Raw genomic sequence first — 21,445 nt, 5'->3', positions numbered from 1 at the left:
TTCACACAGTACAAAATTCATTTCTTATCTTAAAATAGAAAAAGAGGGTTGGGTAACTGCAATTGGGCTCAAGAGAAAATAAAAATTAATAATTACTATGGCTATGCTAGCTGTAGTCAGTACTCAAGGTAGAGGAATTATATTCATTTGTAAATCGAGATATCACAAGCTTAACAACCAGGTTAGATTTATATGTGCTAGTAGAATCTTAATGAATAAGCATACTGTAATAAGTTAAAATCTGATATTTTTGAACTAAAAGTATTTCAGTTAAGTGATTACAGATAATTTATTTTTATTGAAGAAATTAGTAAAAGTAATTTATTTAATTTTGGTAGATCTGATTGTGTTTTGATAGCAGGAAATATGAATTGTAATTTATACAAGTTATATGATGTAGATAAACATATTTTTTTAATACTGTACCCAGGATATCTAAAACTTATATAAAGCAATTGACTGTGAAGTCAAAATAGCACATTGATCAAGTTCAAAAAATGTTGTTTGTGTCCATTTGCACACAACTGATTGTGGTTTTTACTTATATTAATTACATATTATGTACACCGATTTGTTTTGCAAAATTTCAATCGGCAATAGATGAAAAAATAATCAGATTAAAATAAATTACATACATTTAAAAAATAATTTTTATACCTGATTGGAATGAATTTTCTTTATTAAAGATGTTGTACCGTTTCAATATTCCATTACTGTAAAAATAATTAAATATTTAATTGTATTGAGGTAACCGAGAAAGAACGGAACTAGTTATTTTAAACGTCATATGCTCATTATTATAACTCGTAGTAAACTTTTTTGTTGATAAAGAACGAATTAAAATTTTTTACCGCATTTACTGGATATTTTTTGAAAACAAAATACGTGTATATTCAGGTTATGTAAGTCGTTTACGTTCACTGAAATGTAGAAATACTGGAATAGGCTATAGCGTTAGAAATCCGTGCCAACAAAGACAGCTGATTTAGAGGTATCTTTGTTAACAGTCCGTTCAAAAAGTTTGTGACGAAATCTCTCATCACAAATCACAAGTTATCTTTCTAATTCAAGTTATTGTAGAAAGTTTTTATAAAAGCATTTATATGATACAATGATTAACTCAACATTTATTTAATATTCATAAGCATTGAAATTTTTCGATTAATTAAATAGAATTATGAGATTTTATCACTTAATATCAACTACAATTAAGTTTTATGGAATCACTTTCTGAAAGGACGGTACGTTAGGTACAATGCTGCAATGTGCGACACAATGAAAACTATACCTCTAAATCTATTTGTCTCACGTTCGTTTTCCGCTTACGTTGGGCATAGACAGTGTCCATTCCAGTATTCTACATTTCAGTGTTTACTTTGCGTTTAAAGTTTGGTGTGTTTATGAGACTATTATGTTATGTAAAAGTTTCATTTATTAGTTTATTTTATTGTATTAGTTGTGTGCGTTTTTTTTTAAATGGTGATATTTATAATACAGTAATTACAAAACCGATTTGGGATATGTTATCGGTCATAAATTCATCCAATCATTCTGATTTGGAAAGTAGGTATTAATATTTTTGCTTAGGAACTGTTTTTAATACTACCATTACAATGCATTAGATCTAATCCAACATTACTACTAATAGAAATACACATATATAATATCAAACTGGCTTACCTGAAAAGTAATTTATATTAGCCATAAATTTGTTATACTAATTATTGGTTTCTGTTATGAAACTTTTTTAACCAAAAATTGACATATTCCTATTTACGTTACCCATTTGTTTATTTATATATATAATTTATTTTTTTGGTCATAATGTATCAGTCATATTGGGTCACAGAATACTTTACTACCACAGAAATTAGAAAGTTTTTAAAAAACAAATTATTTCATGTTTTAGTGGAATGCACATTGTTTCATTAGTAGTGAAATTAAATACAGTATATTGCAAAACTCCTCCGTATTCTAAGATGTTATAAAACATGCTTTATCATCATAAAATTGTTCTGCTTGATGATCTTGTGTTTCTTAATATAATTTAAAACTCTTGCTGATCGCTTCCTTGCTCCCTCTTCTGATTCTTCTCTTGTATATATTCTTCATGTACCTTCAATAGTTCTGTATAATGCAGTTTTCTATGTTCTAAAGAAGTTGTTCCCTCTCATTTTACTGTTTTGTTTGATTCCTGCTGCCTAACTTATATCTTAATTACCTTCTTTCTCATCATATTTGCTTCCTTATTGCACTCTTCCGTAACAAAAATCCTGGTTCCCTCCAATTTATTTGTGTTCCAGAGAATTTTCATTTTTTTGTATACTCTTGAAAATAGCATTACAGTTTGCCTTATCAAAATAATCACCCTATATTTTTTATATAATTTAAATTATCCACAGACACTTGAACTGGCATTTTACCATTTAATACTGCTGAATAATATCATGTAGAATTTTTTATGCCTTAATTTTCAGTTTTTTCAATTTCATAGAGGATCAAATTTTTCTGTTTCAGTAATCTCTAGTGATTTTTTTTTTGCTCCGCTAGAACGGCTTTTAATTCCTTCAATTCCCTGATATTTATATTTTGCTCATATAGACTTGACAGCATTTTTATATTACTGATTTACTTTTGAACTCTTTGTCTACATATTTTTTTTTTGTATTTGGTTTTAAAATCTTTAAACATTCTTTCCAATACTTTAATATCAACAGCCGTAGTGAAAAATAAGTAAAATAAATAACAAAATTATCTCTTAATATTATGAAAAATCAGTTGGAAACATTATTGTACGATTATAGACGATAAAGGCAAAAGATTATTCCCTGAAAACTAGGAGATTATAAAAATTTTGTAACTGAACCTGGAAAATTAAATTCAGTTTTTTGCACAGTGGACAAAATAGTAAAAATATTTTCATTCTCAACCCCTACAACATTATGTCACAATACATTATCCCCTCAATTGAAATTGAATTAGTTTCGATTAGCCTTAGAAAATTCCTGCACACTTCCACCCTGTATTTTTCTGTTCATCAGTGAGGTTTTTTGGGACCGATTTTGCACAAACTTTTTTCATATCCGATTCGTTTGTCAAAATTTGATAAATTGCGGTACGGTTCAAATTCAATTGTTCTGCAATCATTCTGACAGTTAATCACCGGTCGTACCGTATCAAGTCTCTGATTCGCCTAACATTGTCGTCACTTTTTGATGTTAACGGTCTTCCAGAGCGTGGATCGACCGCAACTGATTCCCGGCCATCTGAAAATGCTTTAAACCACCTAAAAACTGGGGCTCATGTCAAGAGCGCCATCTCCATACGCTCTTTTCAATTTTGAAAAAGTTTCAATAGCATTCTAACCGAGTTTAACACAAAACGTTGCTCATAATTAGTATCACTCATTTTTGTAACGCACAATAAAAACTCATTTCACAAAAAGTTTGTTTACGTCTCACGTGACATCAATATTCTAAAAATATTAATACCTAATATAAATCAGTTGGTCATATAATAACCATATGTTTACTAGTAACTTTAAAGTGGTTGTCAAAAAAATTGTCTCGTTATTTTAGATCTCGTATACCTATTACATAAAGATGAAAAAGGGCTTTGTTTGTTCGGGATAAACAAAAAACCACTCGATCAAATGCAACCAAATTTTTACACATGTTTCTTGGCATAACTGAGAAGGTTTTTTATGTATTTCATTTCGAAAAATCTCGAAGAACCAACCGATCGATTGCTTTCAAATTTTCAGGATACATTCGTATTACACCAGGGAAGGTTTTAAGCCACAGACTGAGGCTCTTGCTCCCTTGAACATTAATATATGTATTATTTCTTCACCCCCAAGGAGTGTGAAGTTGTAAATAAAAGATATTCATTACGGAAAAAAAATATATTAGTTCTTTTACTTCATTATTATGGCAAAGAAATAAGTTATGAATTTTTCGTCATCAAAAGTGTATGTACTTTAGTTACCTTAGCTACTGTTATTCTAACCCTCCGAATCGGTCTAGTGGTTAACTCTCCATCGTAAATGAGCTGATTTGGAAGTCGACTGTTCTAACGTTCAAATTCTAGTAAAGGCAGTTACTTTTATACGGATTTGAGTACTAGACCGTGGATACCGGTGTTCTTGGGTTTCAATTAACCACAATTCTCAGGAATGGTCGACCTGAGACTGTACAAGACTACACTTCAAACCCATCATCCTGTGAAGTCTTTACGGTGGTTCCGAAGGCTACTGTTTTTCTGTATTTTTCAGGTTTCTATATTTTTTTGTTATTTATCAGTATTAACAGTATATAGGTCTGAATATTTGTTATTTATCAGTATTATTCTCACAATAATGAGGATAATGAACAGTGCGCAGGTCCAGGGGAGCGTAGCCTTCTAGGTAGACAGGAATGGCGACCGAAGTTAAGTTAACTCTTTGGGTGTTCAAGGCGCCGTCCCTCTGTAACACAGGAATGGCGAGCACTGCAGCCCTGGGAGGGCCTGATTTGGGTCGAAGTTTTACCTTGGCCTTGGGGGTCCAGGTTCCGACTAGTCTTTAATAAATTACTGAATTATTTGAAAGATAAATTTATATGAATAAAATTAAACGTTTTTTATCCACAAATATTGCTGTTGTACAAACAGCAATTGTTAAAATCTAATTGAAGTATAATCAACAAAAAAATAAAGAACCTTAATTTTCTTCATCTTAAAATAAAATAACTTTACATTAAATGCAATAATAGTTTTTCTCGAATTATTTTTATTAATATATCATAAATTGCAATATTTTATATTTATATATATTTTCATTCTTCAATTATTTTTTTAACTGTTTGCCAGTGGATTAAAGATATTTTAATAATAATTTTTCCATATAAAAAGCTTAATTTGTGACTGTAGGCTTATCCTCAAAGATTCAAATATTGTATCATTTTTATTTTTGCAAGTCGCTTAATAAAATATTAATGAACAAGTTTGTTGTTAAATAAAGAATTTTTGCTCAGGAAATAGAAACTGAGAGTTTTGTACTTCAAGATTCATAATGGCATGACAAAGAAATACACCAACAATCTATAAAGAACCTCAAATGCCTTTATCAGGCATGATGGGTAAAATTGCATTTACTTGTGTAATATAAATGTTGTTATAATGATACTGCAAATTAATGATCACGGTCTGTAATTCAATGGATATAACAGAGGTAGCCAAACGTCTGAATTTATGTAGTTGTAAATTCCATTAAATTAAATAAATTATTACATGAATTTTATGCAAATCTATCATTTATTCCATTGAATGAATTATTCAATTTTTATTATTATTATTTACTGTGAAGTAAATTCATTTGATAAATTTAACTTACTTTTGCCTTGTCAATAAAGCACTTTTTTTTTTCAATAGCAGTGGCCTATATAAGTTATTTGTAAATCTATGCCTATTGTGTATCACCTTACACTAAAAATAGTTAAATGAAAGAAAAAATTTATCGGCTGAGTTATATGAAAAATCCAAACTGAACAAATTACTATATTACAAAAATAAAAATCTCTTAATACAACTTTAGATAATGAAGTAAATTTCATATTGTGTGTATTTAAAATAAAATAAACATGCTAAATGGGTGACGATTGAATGGAGGAGAGTTTTAAACAATAGTGAAACTCCATACACAACAGACTCAGAATTTAAGAACACACAGGAGGCTTCATAAATCCTACAGAGTTGGCAGCCAATATGTAAAGTGATTAAGCTGTTTACTGCTGCAGTAAACATCAAAAAGAACTACAGATTTTTACAAGATGCAGTTTTTTTAAGGTATAAATAACTATTACTAATTATATTTATTTTTTTCATTTGTAGATGGCTTGGTTAAAAGAAGAAGGATTTGGAGGTATCATGGTTTGGTCTTTAGTTATGGAAGACTTCAGAGGGTCTTGTGGAACAGGAAAATTCTTCCCATTAATGAATGCAATGGGACAAGAATTAGATGGTTACACAGTAAAATTGGAATATGATGGTCCTTAGGAAACTTCTAATCCTGTTGGTGGTGGTGGTGGTTATACAACTAAAGATCGTAAGTTCTTTACCAAAAATAAAATAATAAATTATACTGTATACATTCTGTATAACGATAACCAATTTTTAATTTGCTAGTTTAATTTACTTACTTAATGTAAGAATTATCTTATTGTTCCAAGCTGTATGAAATTAGTTTAACTGTGGAGTAGAATATAAATTGTTTTTGTGAATTTTGAGTATCCAAATAACCTTTACTTTTTGCAACACGGTTAAATAATTATTAAAGAAACCATATCCTCCTCATTCTGTATGTTTAGAATTGACACATTTTTAATAACAATCTCATTATCTAATATATAAAAATAATATAATCTCTATAATCATTATGTAGAGTTATTAATGTCAGTTTATAAATATCAACTGAATTTTTTTCCACTAAATTTCTGCTCGCACATCTGTAGTTAAATAAATGATTCTTTACTGAGGATGTCCATTAGCTGCCATAACTTAATATCTGTTAGTTTGCCAGAGTGGCTGTCACAAAATTTAAATTTGAATAAGGCTTGGCATTTTTTATTCACTATAAAATTCAGATATCACTAAGAGACTGTAAGTGAGTATAAAACTGCTGTTGCTTAGAAGATGAATAAATAATCTCATCGGTTGTAAGCGACCTTACATGAAATCCAAATCGTTCATGAAAATTAGTAACGTACAAACATCTCAAGAATGAGCATCCAACACCAGGCAGGCATACTAGGAAAAGAAAGAAATGTTTTTCCATTGTATTTTTCACTTTATCAAAAATATTGTTATAAATCAAAATGGGATTTTGATATGTAACAGACTTCAGCTGTTGAGGAATATAAAAAAATATAAGTGATGTTTTTCATTGTCCATTAATTACAATAAATTTCCCTCATATTTTATTATTTATATGTGAAAACTTATTCACAGTAATTTTATTTATGTAGTTCAATCTCACAATAACTTTAAATTTATGTAATTGTAAAGCTCCATTTGTTTTATTTCTTATAGACTTTTTTATTCTTAATCTTTTATTACTTTTCCTTCATCTTCTGGAATACAATAAATCTTCATTCCCTTAACATCTCCACTTTTACAAATTATTTGAAATTCGGTGTTATTTTAAATACTGTTACTCTGTTAAAAGAAATCAACATTGTTAACAGTTTCAGTTTTCCTAGTACTTGTTTCACAATGCATTCTTTTTCCCTTGTTTGTATTTTTGAGAATATACCACTTACATTTATCTAAAGTGTCCATATCCACAGCACAGACCCAGTTAGAAATCAGATAAAGATAAAACCCATTAGACACCCCAAGGGAAGAATGGATCCAGGATCGATGAAGAGACTGAATAATTTAAAATCTAGTCCATCTATCTGTAGTGGACCACATAATAAGAAAAACAGCCCCATCAGTAGGAGTATTTCAAGCTTCTCTGTGGACACTGAGTTTTCACTTTCATTTCCTGAGAAATTATGGTACCTAGGATGGGTTCTGCGTATTAGTGATCAGCAACCTCAGCTCAGATGTATGCCTCAACTAATCTCTATTCTTTACGTATTAAACAGCTACCTGAAAACAAATTTAACCTTTCTTTATTAAGCAAACCAGTCATCCATTCCTAAAATTGTACGCCCTGTGGAATTATCTGACTGCATTATAAACCATTCACCCAGACCCCCCACTGGAGGGTTAAGTGGTGGTAATCCTTTACTTGAGTGAGTAGATAATATTCCTGATATTGATTTGCGATGCTACTACCTCAGGTTCAAGTAGCTAGCTAAAAGTAGAACTCTTAATCGATTTGAACCCCTTACATGTTACTGTTTTTTTACTTTTTGAACTGATGTAAGTGCCTAATTTTAATTGTGCCTGTATCCCTAACGTAATGTAATTTTTAAGTAAATTGTATTTGTTTTGTATTTGTAATCAGTATTTATTTAAAACAAATGAAAGTGAATTTTCTATTATTTGTGATAAAAAGGTACAATAAATTTGAAATTTAAGATAATTACTTTTTATATTAGCTTTTTATATTCTTTACTAGCAGTAATGAATTACAGTCCTTTAAGCCATACTCAAACACTAATTGTATTTAAGTGTGATTATTTACTTGTTTCTTTTAATTACAATTGTAGATATTATCTTAAAAGCAACTGGATGCAACACAATCTTCTCTATGAATCTTCTAAATGTAGACATACCAAAATAACACGACAGACATTCTGCTCATGACAGCATTCTACATACCTATATAAAACACAAAAATATTCATCCTTCCAAACCGATTATTGAGATTTTCAAGACCTGTCAACACCTTCATCAACAAATACTACAAGGCCACACAGGGGGCCACATACCTTTTAGATAATTGCTGAGAGATGGATGGAGCAATGCAAGTTCACAAACCTATCGGAGTATATCAATTTCCTTCAACGTTTCTATTCCCTGTTCTATAGTTGTTTAGCAACTATTATATTGTCTACCGGCCTGCTTCTTTCTCTTCATATACTTACAGAGAAAGCAAATTTCAGATCAGTTGAGTTGGACTCAACCGATCTGAACAAGAGTTGGACTGTAGTTTAAATTTAAAAAAACGTTTAGATAAAATAATTATATTTCTGCTAAATCCAAAAGCATTTTACGATCTAGGAGTAACTATTTCATTTATGTGTGAGTATTGTTATTGTAATAGGCAACTTAATGTGTGTCACAAGTCACTCACAAAATGACATATATAGCCGTACTCAAAAATACACCTAGTATTTCACGATGGGCTTATTAGGGATTTTCCTGTGCCTTCTTTACTTAAATGAATATACTTTTGCATTTGTCTAAAAAAAATACCGGTGATGTTCAGTACTACACATTACATTTTCACTCTGTTTACTGTGGGGACTGGCCATTGTGTATAGTGAACATCATTATTATCAGAGAAAGTTAGTCTGACAGTGTCTTCTTTATCTCAGTTGTTGCTGTATGTGTATCATAATCATAAAAAAGAATGGAAAAGATAGTATACATCAGGAAAATATGATATAATTTCCTTTTTTAAGCTGCGAAACCAGCAAAATCTCTAAAAATTTTAATATTTTTCTTCAGAGAACTAAGATTATAATGAATATATTTTTTCCACAGGAAATGCAGTGTCATGTGAAGAGGAAGACGATTAAATATCATACCACCCAGATAAAGCAGATTGCACTTTGTACTATATGTGTGTAGGTGAAAGAAAACATCATATGCTATTCCCATAAAATTTTTTGTTCACCCTGAAAATGTCTGTGATTGGGCAGAAAATGTAGAAGGCTGCATGCATCATACTCAAGCAACACTACCTGCTAAGGGGAGATAAAATAATTATTATAATAACATTAAGTTTTCCTATTTTTTTTACAATGAGCTCATTTTCTATTTACTTTACACTGGTACAATTGTTTGTTCGGTCTACCTTTTTTGAATTTTATTTATGATTGGCCATTATTTTATACTGTACCTAATAATTATTATCTTTAATTTATAAATACTATTAATACTTCTGTTTTAATTATGCAATTTTTTTTTAATGTTTTGTATTTTATGTCAAGTAATGTTATTTGGTTTAAAAAGTTATTATGATTACTTTACTGCTTTTTTTACTGTAATTACTTTACTTATTTCCTTTTATAATAACAAATAATTGTTTCTTTATTTTTTGTTTATAAAATAATTTGTTGATTTAAAAGTGTTGATTCCTTTATTGTAATTCTTTCCCGTGTTTGTTTTTATTTGCTTAATAATTTAAAAATTATTCTTAATGTTTTTCCTTTTTTTTCTAGATATTTGGTTCTGGTTTAATAATGACAATCTGTTGCTGATTACTTTACTTGTATTCCCTATTTATATAAAAATGTTTATTTTAATTACAAAGTTTTTCTGTAAATTGACAATTGATATTTTTAGTAGATCATCTGCAAAGATTCATTGCCAACATACTTAATATTCTTGTATCGCTTTGGTATATTTAATAAATCTTTTAAATAAATTGATGGTAAATTACTGGTCATTTTTTGTTAATTTCTTTTAAATATAACATTTTTATGATCATAAACTTTAAATGTGATTTATATCTTCACAATTTATTCTGATATATTTGTATATTATTTTGTATGTTATTACTAATTTTAATAATTATGGTGTCATACAGATTTTTTTTTGTTGAAACTATTAATATTCCATTTCAGATAAAAAAAATATATATATATGTATGTATACATACATGTAATGGTGTTTTTATATTGACATGGTTTTAACCGCTTACAATTACTTTGACATCTTTTGGTAATATTGAACAGTTATACTTGGATAATTTTTTTAAAAGTTATTATAATAAGCAGGCCGTAATGACATATAACAGCGAATATGATAAAAGTTTCTTATAATTTTCTATTGTAATATACAAAATATATATATATATATATATAATTGTAATTGTTATGTAATTGTTAAGTAATTGTTATGTTTATTTTAACTACAGATTGATATCGTTGCAGTTGATCATTGATATGGTGCAGGCCCCTTGGGGTGGTTGGATAGATTGATAAAACAGAACTAATTGATATGTATTAATATTTATTGATTTGTGTTACAAAATGAAATGCATTATGACAAAAGCTGTTTGTTGTGCATGGGGATTGAAAGGTATAGTTTTAACCAAAATATAACAAAATGATTGTTTTAGCTTATATTTTTGTATGGCATTTCAATATGTTAAAAACATTAACAAAAATTAAAAAATATATTAAAAAATTGCCATTTATACATAAATAATAAAAATGTTTGTATTAAATAAATATCATTGTATAAAATATTATTGTGAATGTAAAATATTACTATAATATTATAATTATTTATATAGGTTTTCAACAAAAAATAGGCATCCTATTTTGATGTTTCGGTTTTTGTATCTGATCTTTGCACTCAAATCATCCATCTCACAAAAGATTTTCTTTATTTTGTTCAAAACCAGTTTAAATAGGTTTGGTGATAGTTCATCACCTCGTCTCAGCCCTTTTTTGACCAGGAAAGGTTTGCCTATATTTGCTGTAATTTTAAATTTAGAGAATGTGTTTGTAAGAGTGAGTTTAATGAGGTTCAAATTTTTCTGGTCAACTCATATTCTCTCAAAATTTGAAAAATGTCCACAAAATCATACGCTTTCTGAAATTTTGTAAAAGATATAAGAAAGGTTTGTTTCTGGATACGTAATATTTTAGAATCGATCAGACTTTGTATTTATTCTGAATATGATCGTCCTTTTTTAAATCCTTCTTCACACCCTTCTATATGTGATCTATTTGGGGTTCTAATCTATTCAATAACATTTTCACAGTATTTTATAAGTCACTGGCAACAATGAAATACTTCTATAGTTGTTGACATCTGTCTTGGAGGTATAAATTATAAATAATAATTAATATAGCTTATTTATTTTTATTTATAATAAAATACTTATACAAATTGAATTGAAATCACAGGTATAAGTTACTATTTATTCTATAATTTTATGCTATTTTAATTCACAATAATATAACAGTTTTAAAGTGATTAACATATAATATCTGTACAAAAAAAATCTATTATTTAAAAAAAAGATGTTAAAATTTTCATAGCTTTTGTTTAATTAAATATTGTGATTTTTCCTGAATAATAAATTAAAATATAAAAAATTTTGTACTTCTGATTATTTTAATACGAATTATACCCATTTTATGTTTATTATTAAATTTAAAAATAATATTAATAAAATCTTATCTCGAGGATATTATTATTATTTTTTTGGTTATATGAGCATCAACTGCTACAGTCATTAGCCCTCATCACACTCTTTAAAATAGGGATTAAATCACAATCAGGTTTGTCATATGTAAGGGCGGAAAGGGCCCTTACATTTTATTTAAAAACACCAAACTAAACAAGACAGAAAATTTAGACACAAACACTGAACATACTTACAGGATGCAAAGGACCCCGATATTAAAATTTAAAAAGTAAATAAAACATAAATATATGTGAAAAACAACGGCTTCACAATACCATCATTCCCTTTTTTCTCCCTTAATTTTATTTAAGCACCCCTGGAGCAACCAAAACTGCCATTAAGCAGCACATCAATTGACCCAAGATCCATGGGAGTTGACTGATTACCTCTCTGTAAATTATCCTGTAGGACTTAACCCATCGGGTTCCCCCTGTGTCAGCAGAAATTAAAATAAAAAAATTATTAAAAATATTAATTAATTTAACTTATTTCTGATACTGTTTAAAGGTATTCATAGAATTTCTGTTGTGAAATGAATTTTATTTTGCACTTGGGAGTGATGTTAAGACATTCTGAAGAATTGCCAATTGTAAACAGGTGTGTATCTAAAACGGTAGGCTTATACATTACAGATTCTAGGTGTAAAAGTGAACAGGAAGTTTCTTAAGGAAAAATGTTAATTTCCCTTCGATTTTCCTTCTCTCCGTCATTTTGTATTTATTAATAAATTTATATATGAAAATCGGATTGAGAAGTGAACAATAACTTCAGAGGATGAATGAGGATGATACACACACATTTTTAACAACATTCTAATAAATAAAATATTTCATTTTATTAATTATTTATTTATATTATTTTAGTATTTCACTATATTAATGTTAACGGTGACCGTGTAAATTTTTATCATATTATGTGTTCTTAAGAAAATGCTAAACATTTTTTTTAGAACAAAATGACACCTTAGTTTTGAAAATCGATTGACAAATAACCAACTTATGACAGAAAATGTATCACTATTTTCTGCCAGATTTCATCTCCTTCTCTATTAAGTCGGTCTATAAGTCTTAAGTCGGTCTCTATTAAGTCTATTATTTATTATGTGTGCTATTTATTAATTTAATTATTTTAATTTATATTAGTAGCTTATCCCGGTGTGCCTATGGCATGCCCTCTGAAACTAGGGTGGGTTCCCTTGGCAGGCGATGTCTTGGAATGAGACTATTAGGTGTTCAAAACTGTACATCTTGTGTGAAAAATATTTTTTGAATGATGAAAATTGAAAGCAAAAATATATCAGGAAATCTTCCCGATTAAATCTGGTTTAGATTGGTTCTTAGTGAAGGTAGTTACTTTTATTTTGATTTGAATACTAGATGGTGCTGCTATTCTATGGCAGTTCAGTTTCAATTAACCACACATCTCAGGAACGGTCGACCTGAGACTGTACAAGAATATACATCATTTACATTCATACATATCATCCTCATTCATCCTCTGAAGTTATTACTTAAGGTGGTTCCAGAGACTAAACAGAAAAAGTGAGGGATAGGCGTCGGAATTTGAATTTTTTTTTTGAAGGGGGCTCAGAGAAAAAAAATCATAAAGGATAAGTTATGAAATGATATTATATAGTATAATTTAAATTTATTAATGAACATACAAACAAAAAACCTTGAAATTCTTTTATCGTATTTAATAAACTCTTCTTTTCAATAAAAAATTCACTGTTCCACTTATCGGTCTAGACCATCCAAAATTTCTTTAAAAACAACATTTTCACTCGTTTATTTCTACGCTCAGAAGACAATTTCACTTTCATTCCACTCCATGCTTTTTACTCTTGATAACGCAACAAACAACTGTCCATGCCCAAAAATTTCTCCTCTCAAATCAATACCGACCAATTCAAAACTTTTTTCATACAAAAAGCTAATTGCAGAGGAAACAAGTCTCTTCAATGAAAACCCTTTTGTACTCTCATCGATCAAAGTTATTCTTGGAATAAACATTGTTTCTCCTTGCTTACCTCCAGTCGAAATTTTGCACTTTAAAACATTATTCTCCATTCTTCTAACAGTAAATCTCATTCCATCGCATAAACCATCTTTATGCTCAAATTTCTTAAACACATGACCGTCGAATTCTTCTTTAACTGCAAAACATAATTTAAAAAATATATTAATAACATATGTATTGCGTATATTTTGGTTAAAGAAATAAATATATATTACAAGTATAAATAATAACAAGTGCAAGTAATAAATATATAATAATATAACAAGTATACACTTGACCACCACGGGACATCTACTAACGAATCGGGATTTTCCGCTAGCGATCTATACATTCCAGTGCCTGTTATCTGAGCACATTATTACTTTTTGTATGGAATGACATCACTCGCACTACTGGTGTTTTATGTGCTAACCTAAGCGGGACGGACACACTACAGACAGACAGACACACACAAATGTCAGTAGGGTAGAATTAACATTGTTAATATTATAAAAGTATGCAATTTTTTCAAAATAAAAGTAATAAAAAAATAATTGTCTAAGATAATCCAATAATTTTATTTTCAAAATAAAACTGGAACTGACAGTTGTTGTATTACATAAGAAAGAGCTGCTGCGTGAGTACCATCGCCTCATCTCCTTTATTCACACCTCTTCTACAAGTAGTGTACCATTTTAACCCGCCTACATTTATTACTCTTCTTGTTTGTTTGATTACAGATATTGTTAATATGTATCCTCTAAAACAACTCTAATTTCCCATGAACTCATCTCTTTCTCTTTAATTTTGAATTTCATTTATTTTCTCATACAACAGCACATTTCAAATCGTGTTAAAACATTCGTATTTAATTATTAAAATGACATGCTACCGGTATTAAAAAAATAATAATAACTGCTGTTTAAGAGTTACTTTTGTACATAACTGAAAAAACATTAAATGACCACCATTTTAGTTAAGAGTTACCTATTAGAATAACGTATTACAACTCTAACCTTTCCTTTAAACATTTTTGAATTGGCCCTGAAGAGGAGGGGACCTTGGGATGCGGTAGGTTTTTAACCAAAAATTTTTTTTTTTTAGGTAAAACCATTTGCTGAATCTCATTTTAAGAGTTGAAATTTATTTCAGTGTTACTATACTTCATAATACTGTGTATATAAATTCTCCTTAATTCAGTACCATGAAAAACACGGTTTGCTTAGCGTAATTTTTTATCTTATAATCAAATCAGAATAATATATATTTATACTAAAATATAGAGACAAAATATTACTGAAGATGATGCATACAGGAGAAAATAGGATTGAAATGTCTTTTTATTTTTTATCGAATCAAATGTAGATTTAAAATAATTTATGTTTTGAATGTTATAATTATAAATGAAGATTAGGTTTACGTTACAAATAAAGATTAGGTTATGTACTTGAAATAATCGGCTGAGTTTTCTATCTTGTTTAATTGTAACTGTGTTATTTGAGGATAATAAAGATTTATTTTACTTTTTGACTGGCTTACTCTTCTAACTTTAATTATATTCTGTGATTAACATGTTTGATACGATATACATATATTAATTTTTCAAATATGTTGCTTGCAACAGGTAATAAATTTATTAAGAAAACGAGAATTCTTAATAAATACACATCCTGTGTCTTCCACATCCTTATATGTCTCATCACCCCACATCCTCTGCTAATGATTATTTTAATTATAATTATTATAAATAATTTATTGTATAATTACATGCAATCAGAGTAGCATCACAAAATGCACGATTAGAAAATAAAAATTAGAAGCGATTAAAGTCCATATTATTTATTTACGTACAATATAAAATCATGAAATTATGTTTTGTAAAATGTATGAAGATATTAAATACAAAAGATAATAGCCAAATAATTCAAAAATCAAAAGGCATTAATGAAGATTATTGTAGCACATGTTTATGTGCAAGTTTAACAGTTACAGAAGATTCAGGGTTTTTTCAATTTCTAAATTAGTATTATTTAAAAATTCATCAACAGAGTAATATTGTTTCTGTAAGATAAGATTTTTTACTTGTATTTTAAATAAATTAGTCAGAAGATTTTTTTAATAGATAGATAATTTATTAGATATGGAATAAGAAGCATAATAAGGCCCTTTCTTGTAAGCCCAAGTATTGAGTTAAATACGTAAAGAGGAAAAAGGTTTTGCGGTCGTTTTTTGATAGAAACAATAAGGTAAACGATAAGTTACTATTCTTTTTAACAAGACTACACATTCATAAATATAAATTAAGGGTAAGTTAACATTTAAAAATTTATGTATATATTCACAGTTATATACTGGTATATAATTGTGAATATAAGGACTGCCTAAAAGCACATACCGTAAAACAAACAGAAGATGGTTTCCAAAAGAGTCGATAGACCACCATAAGGAGACAACACTTTGCATATGCCCAGAACTGAAACAATGGTTTCGCCCAGGAGGTGATGCTTTTTGACAGTATTCTAACCTATGATGAGATGTGGATTCACCATTATTAAGTGGAATAAAAAAAAATAGAGCGTGGATTGGAAGAACAAGAGTTCAGCTGTTAAGAACATCATGACAGTATTTTTGATTAACATTGCTGATTGCATAATTTTTCCATCACCTAATAACAGGATTTTTGAGTCTCGTACAGTAACAGCATCTCCTTTCTGGCTATTTTATTAGATGAATAATTTGCTTGGAATGAACAAATTGATTTTGTTAGTTAAAAAAATGAAACTGTATTGTTATACTTGAAGTACCTTAGTAGAATACTGAGTTTATCATCATTATTAAACATATATAAATATTTATGTATATTACTCTCTGAAGTGTAATGTCATTTCTTAGGGCTCCCTCAAAAACTTGAGTATTCAAAATAAAAAATGGCTATAAATATGGATTGTGTATTTAGAAAATTAAAAATGTTAACTAATACTTGTGTTTATAATTATGAAATCAGTCACTAACAGAAAAAAAAATCGCTTGTTAATAAAAAATAACAATTTCCAAACCAGACAAAAGAACATTTTACAGGTAAATTTTCACAATACCTCAGCTTATAAGAAAGAGTCTTACGTCTCTGTTGCCATTTTTAGTGAATTGCTGAACTATTTAAACTATCTTCCCACCAATTTATTTATAAAACATAACGAAAGGTTTTTATTTTACAGAAACAATATTACACAGTTAATGAATTTTTAAACAGTCTTAAAGAATTTAAATTTTTTGTAAGCGTTTAAAACAATTTTTAAATGTTCATTTCTTGCATTTGTTCAAGGTTAGAATTATTTTTTCTAATCTTCTACTCAAGTAACCCACCGGGTCGGTCTAGTGGTGAACATGTCTTCCCAAATCAGCTGATTTGGAAGTTGAGAGTTCCAGCATTCAAGTCCTAGTAAAAGCGGTTATTTTTATATAGATTTGAATACTGGATTGTGGATACTGGTATTCTTTGGCGGTTGGGTTTCAATTAACCACACAACTCAGGAGCGGTCAAACTGAGACTGTACAGGACTACACTCATACATATCATCCTCTGAAGTAATACCTGAATGGTAACTCCCAGAGGCTAAACAGGAAACACAAAGTCTTCTACTCAAGTAGTATTCATTAACACCTGAATTGTAAATTATTTTATAATCGTTTCTTATATTTAGTATTTTCACATTTTTTCTTATCATTTCTCAAGTTTATACATTAAATAATTAATATGGAGTCTAATGGCTTCTATTTTTTTATCTTAGAATTAATTCTGGCTGGATTGTCCCATTCTATTTAGATCAAGGTTTTATCTCGATTCATCGGGTCTAATGCTTGGGAATTTTTTTTTATCAGCAGAGTAATAAACTTAATCGTTCTTGACGTTAATGAAAATAATCTATTACTGTACACCGATCAGAATAAGAGATTAATTTTTTTATTTGATCGATTAATAATGAAAATCTCATGTGGGTGTTTGTTTTCAATTTCAGCAAGACTTATATTCATTTCAGTATATACTACTGTTTCGACAACATTGCAAATTATAAATTTATTACTGTTTTTAGCTACGGTAAAAAAATTTTATGAACATAATAAATTAACTAAAAATGTATTAACCGATGAATGCATGAGAAATTATAATAAAAAAGAAAAAGAAAGGTATATAAATTTCATCGGCTAAATTTTAAGCGAGACCTTAAAATAAAATAAAAATAATCAGAATACTTTAATAACTGCTAAAAAGGTATTTGTGTTCAAATATACAAGAGATGGAGCAAGTGTGTCAATGTTTTGTTGGTAGAGATTGAAGAATAGATCAACAAATTTATGATAGCAACATCTAAGGAGTAAATCTGTATTATACTTAAAATAAAAATGTGTGTTTTCTGATGAAATGACGTAAATTACATTTAAAAGGTATTTAAATATTTTTTCTTGTATCATTATGAAAGTGATCTCTGCTTAACATCTGTACACAGTCTCAGTGTAACGTTCTTTTCTCTACACGATCAGTTTCTTTACTCAGTGTGATGCAAGAGTAGATTTTGGTGAAATTTTTTTTATGAGAAATTGCTTTGTTTTACATTATAATCTTGTACAAAACTGATCGTGTAGTTAGGTACACTTATAATTTAAATATTTTGTTTTAACTTTAAACAAAATTAGATTTGAAACATATTAAATACAAAAAAGTTTAGTCTATTTGGTGAAAACCAATAAATTGGGGTTAAAAGATGCTGTTTTTTATGTTTGACATATAATAACTTTGTAATGGGTTATAAACACATAAAACGTGTATGTGTTACTTTTAATTTGGAAAAATTTGAAAAATCAAAATTTACTATTAAAAAAAACTGGAAATTATACAATTCTTCGTTTATTATTTAATAAAATAAATAAAAATTCATTAGATAATAATTTTTTTATTAATGACAGAAATACAATAAATTATTTGAAAAATTATTATTTCAAAGCTGGCAATAAAATAACAACAGCCGATCAACAATGCGCAATACTATGTCGGTGTTTAAATCATTACATGACAAGAAGTAAATCCTCATGTAACGGTGGAAGGAAATTTTCAACACTTATTTAGTATCAATGTATTTTCTCCTACAATCAGCGGTTTGGACCGTTCATATTATCTAGCCGCATAAATCCTAAGGTCTACTTGTACTTTCTTCAAGAAGAATTGCCACATTTGCTTGAAGATGTTCCTCTAGCATTGAGACACAAAGTATACTTCCAGCACAGTGGTACGTCTCTCTGCTTCTCTTGTGCCGATTCCACACACTAAAGTAATTCTCTGAGAAATGGATCGGTCGAGCAAGTCAACATTCCTTGCCGCAAAGATCGCCTGATCTAACACCTTTAAGTTTTGGCATCAAACATGATTGTGGGGCCGTCATATTTTTAAAAAAAATTAAAATATTATATTTTAAATTTAAAATTTTTTTTAAATTTAAAATTTTTTTAAAAAATAATTATATTTTAAATTTAAAATATAATTATTTTTTATGGTCCGATTTGGTTCATATTCATAATATATATTAGTTATTTGAAACGTGATATTTTTGAAAAACATGGACCTGCTATATGGTGGTGGCGTTGCGATATTTAAAAAAAATATTTATGGTCAGATGTGGTCCATATTCAGAATATATATTAGTTACATGAAACGAGATATTTTTGCAAAACATGGACCTCCTAGGTGGTGGTGGGGTCATGATATATAAAAAAAATGTATTTATGGTCAGATGTGGTTCATATTCAGAATATATATTAGTTACGTGAAACGAAATATTTTTGCAAAACATGGATCTGCTAAATGGTAATGCGGTCGTGATATATAAAAAAAAAATTATTTATGGTCCGGTATGGCTCATATTCAAAATAATAATTATTACATGAAACAAGATATTTTTGCAAGACACCACCTACTAGGTGGTGTTAAAGTCATGATATTTCAAAAAAAAAATATTTATGATCCAATTTGGTTCATATTCAGAATATATATTACTTTCGTGAAAGGGGATATTTTTGGGAAACATGGATTTGCTAGGTGATTGTGGGGTCGTGATATTTAAAAAAAAAAAACATATTTATGGTCTGATTTCGTTCATATTCAGAATATAGTTCCGTGAAACGCGATAATCTGGAAACGCATCTGGGGATGGATGAAAAATATTGTATACAAAACAAAAATGCATTCTCTTGAGGAATTAATTGTCTCTCTCTCTCTCCGTCTGTCTCACACTCTTTCTCTCGCTCTCTCAGCCTCTGTCTCTATCTATCTATCTCTCTCTCTCTCTCTCTCTGTCATTTCGCCTATCTCTGTTTCTCTTTCTGTCTTGCACTCTCTCCCTCTCTATCACTCTGTCTCTCTCTCTTTGTCTCTCTAACTCTCTATCACTATCACTATCCCCCTATCACTATCTCTCTCTCTGTCTCACCCTCTCTCTATGTCAATCCCTAACTCTGTCTCTCTCTCTCTCTCTCTTTGCCTTTCTGTGTCTCTGTCTCGGTCTGACTATCACTCTCTCTCTATGTGCCTCTCATTCTCTCTCTGTCTTTCTCACACTCTTTCTCTCTCTCTCTCTGTCTGTCACTATCTCTCTGTCTCTCTGCCTCTATCGCTGTCTCTCTCTCTCAATCTCTCTCTCTTACTCGCTCTTTGTCTCTGTCTTTCTCTCTCTCTGTGTTTTTCTTTCTCTCGTTCTCTCTCTGTCAATCACTCTCTCTCTGTCTTTTCGCCTCTCTCTATTTTTCTCTCTCTGTCTGTCTCTCTCTATCTCTCTCTCTTTGTGTGTGTGTCTCTCTCTCACTTTCTCTCTGTCTGTCACTTTCTCTCTTTCTGTCTCTGTCGCTGTCTCTGTACCTGTCTCACTCTGTCTATCTCTCTATCTCTGTATCCCACTTTCTCTCTCTCTCTCTCTCTGTCTGTCTCTTTCTCTCTCACACTCTTAATCTGTCTGTCTCTCTCTCCCTCTGTCGCTCTTTCTCTCACTCTCTCTCGTTCTCTCTCTCTCTCTGTCGCTCTCTCTCTCCCTATCACTCTCTCTCATTCTCTCTCTCTCTTCTCTTTGTGTGTGTCTCTCTCTCTCTCTCGCTCTCTCTCTCTCTCTCTTTCATTTTCTATCTGTCCATCTTCTCTCTCTCTCTGTCTGCCTCTCACGCTCTCTCTGTCTCTCTCTCATTGTCTCTCTATCTCTCTTTGTCTCTCTCTCTGTCTTTCTCACTCTCTGCCTTTCTCTCTGTCGCTCTCTCTCTCTCTCTGTCTCTGTCTTTCTCTCTCTTTCTCTTTCTCTCTCTGAGTTTTTCTCTCTCTCGTTCTCTCTCTGTCAATCACTCTCTCTCTCTCTCTCTGCCTTTTCGCCTCACTCTATTTCTCTCTCTGTCTCTGTCTCTCTCTCTCACTCTGTCTCTATCCCACTTTGTCACTCTCTCTCTCTGTCACTTTCTATCTTTCTCTCTGTGTCTCTCACGCTCTCTCTTTCTCTCTCTCTGTCTGTCTCTCTCTATCTCTGTCTCACTCTCTCTTCTCTTTGTGTGTGTGTGTCTCTC

The 21,445-nt window shown here is 29.7% G+C and overlaps 2 protein-coding genes across 2 annotated transcripts in view; one reads left to right on the top strand and one right to left on the bottom strand.

Annotated features, from left to right (window-relative positions):
• Positions 1 to 884: 884 nt before the first annotated feature.
• Positions 885 to 15,385, top strand: LOC142332467 (endochitinase-like). The gene is made up of 3 exons (XM_075378915.1): positions 885 to 902; positions 5,869 to 6,082; positions 9,196 to 15,385. Exon 2 carries the CDS (start codon positions 5,869 to 5,871, stop codon positions 6,031 to 6,033), a length of 165 nt encoding a protein of 54 aa, XP_075235030.1. The 5' UTR covers positions 885 to 902; the 3' UTR covers positions 6,034 to 6,082; positions 9,196 to 15,385.
• The window catches only part of LOC142332466 (uncharacterized), a 22,949-nt gene continuing 15,160 nt past the window's right edge, over positions 13,657 to 21,445 (bottom strand). Inside the window, exon 2 of the mRNA XM_075378914.1 lies at positions 13,657 to 14,012. Within this exon, the coding sequence (XP_075235029.1) occupies positions 13,657 to 14,012 (356 nt within the window). The remainder of the gene's footprint in view (positions 14,013 to 21,445) is intronic.

Source organism: Lycorma delicatula, chromosome 11 (genome assembly GCF_047948215.1).
Source record: "Lycorma delicatula isolate Av1 chromosome 11, ASM4794821v1, whole genome shotgun sequence".
NCBI classification, from domain to species: domain Eukaryota; kingdom Metazoa; phylum Arthropoda; class Insecta; order Hemiptera; family Fulgoridae; genus Lycorma; species Lycorma delicatula.
The sequence above is the reverse complement of the archived record's forward strand: the minus strand, read 5'-3'. Positions and strand labels throughout refer to the sequence as shown.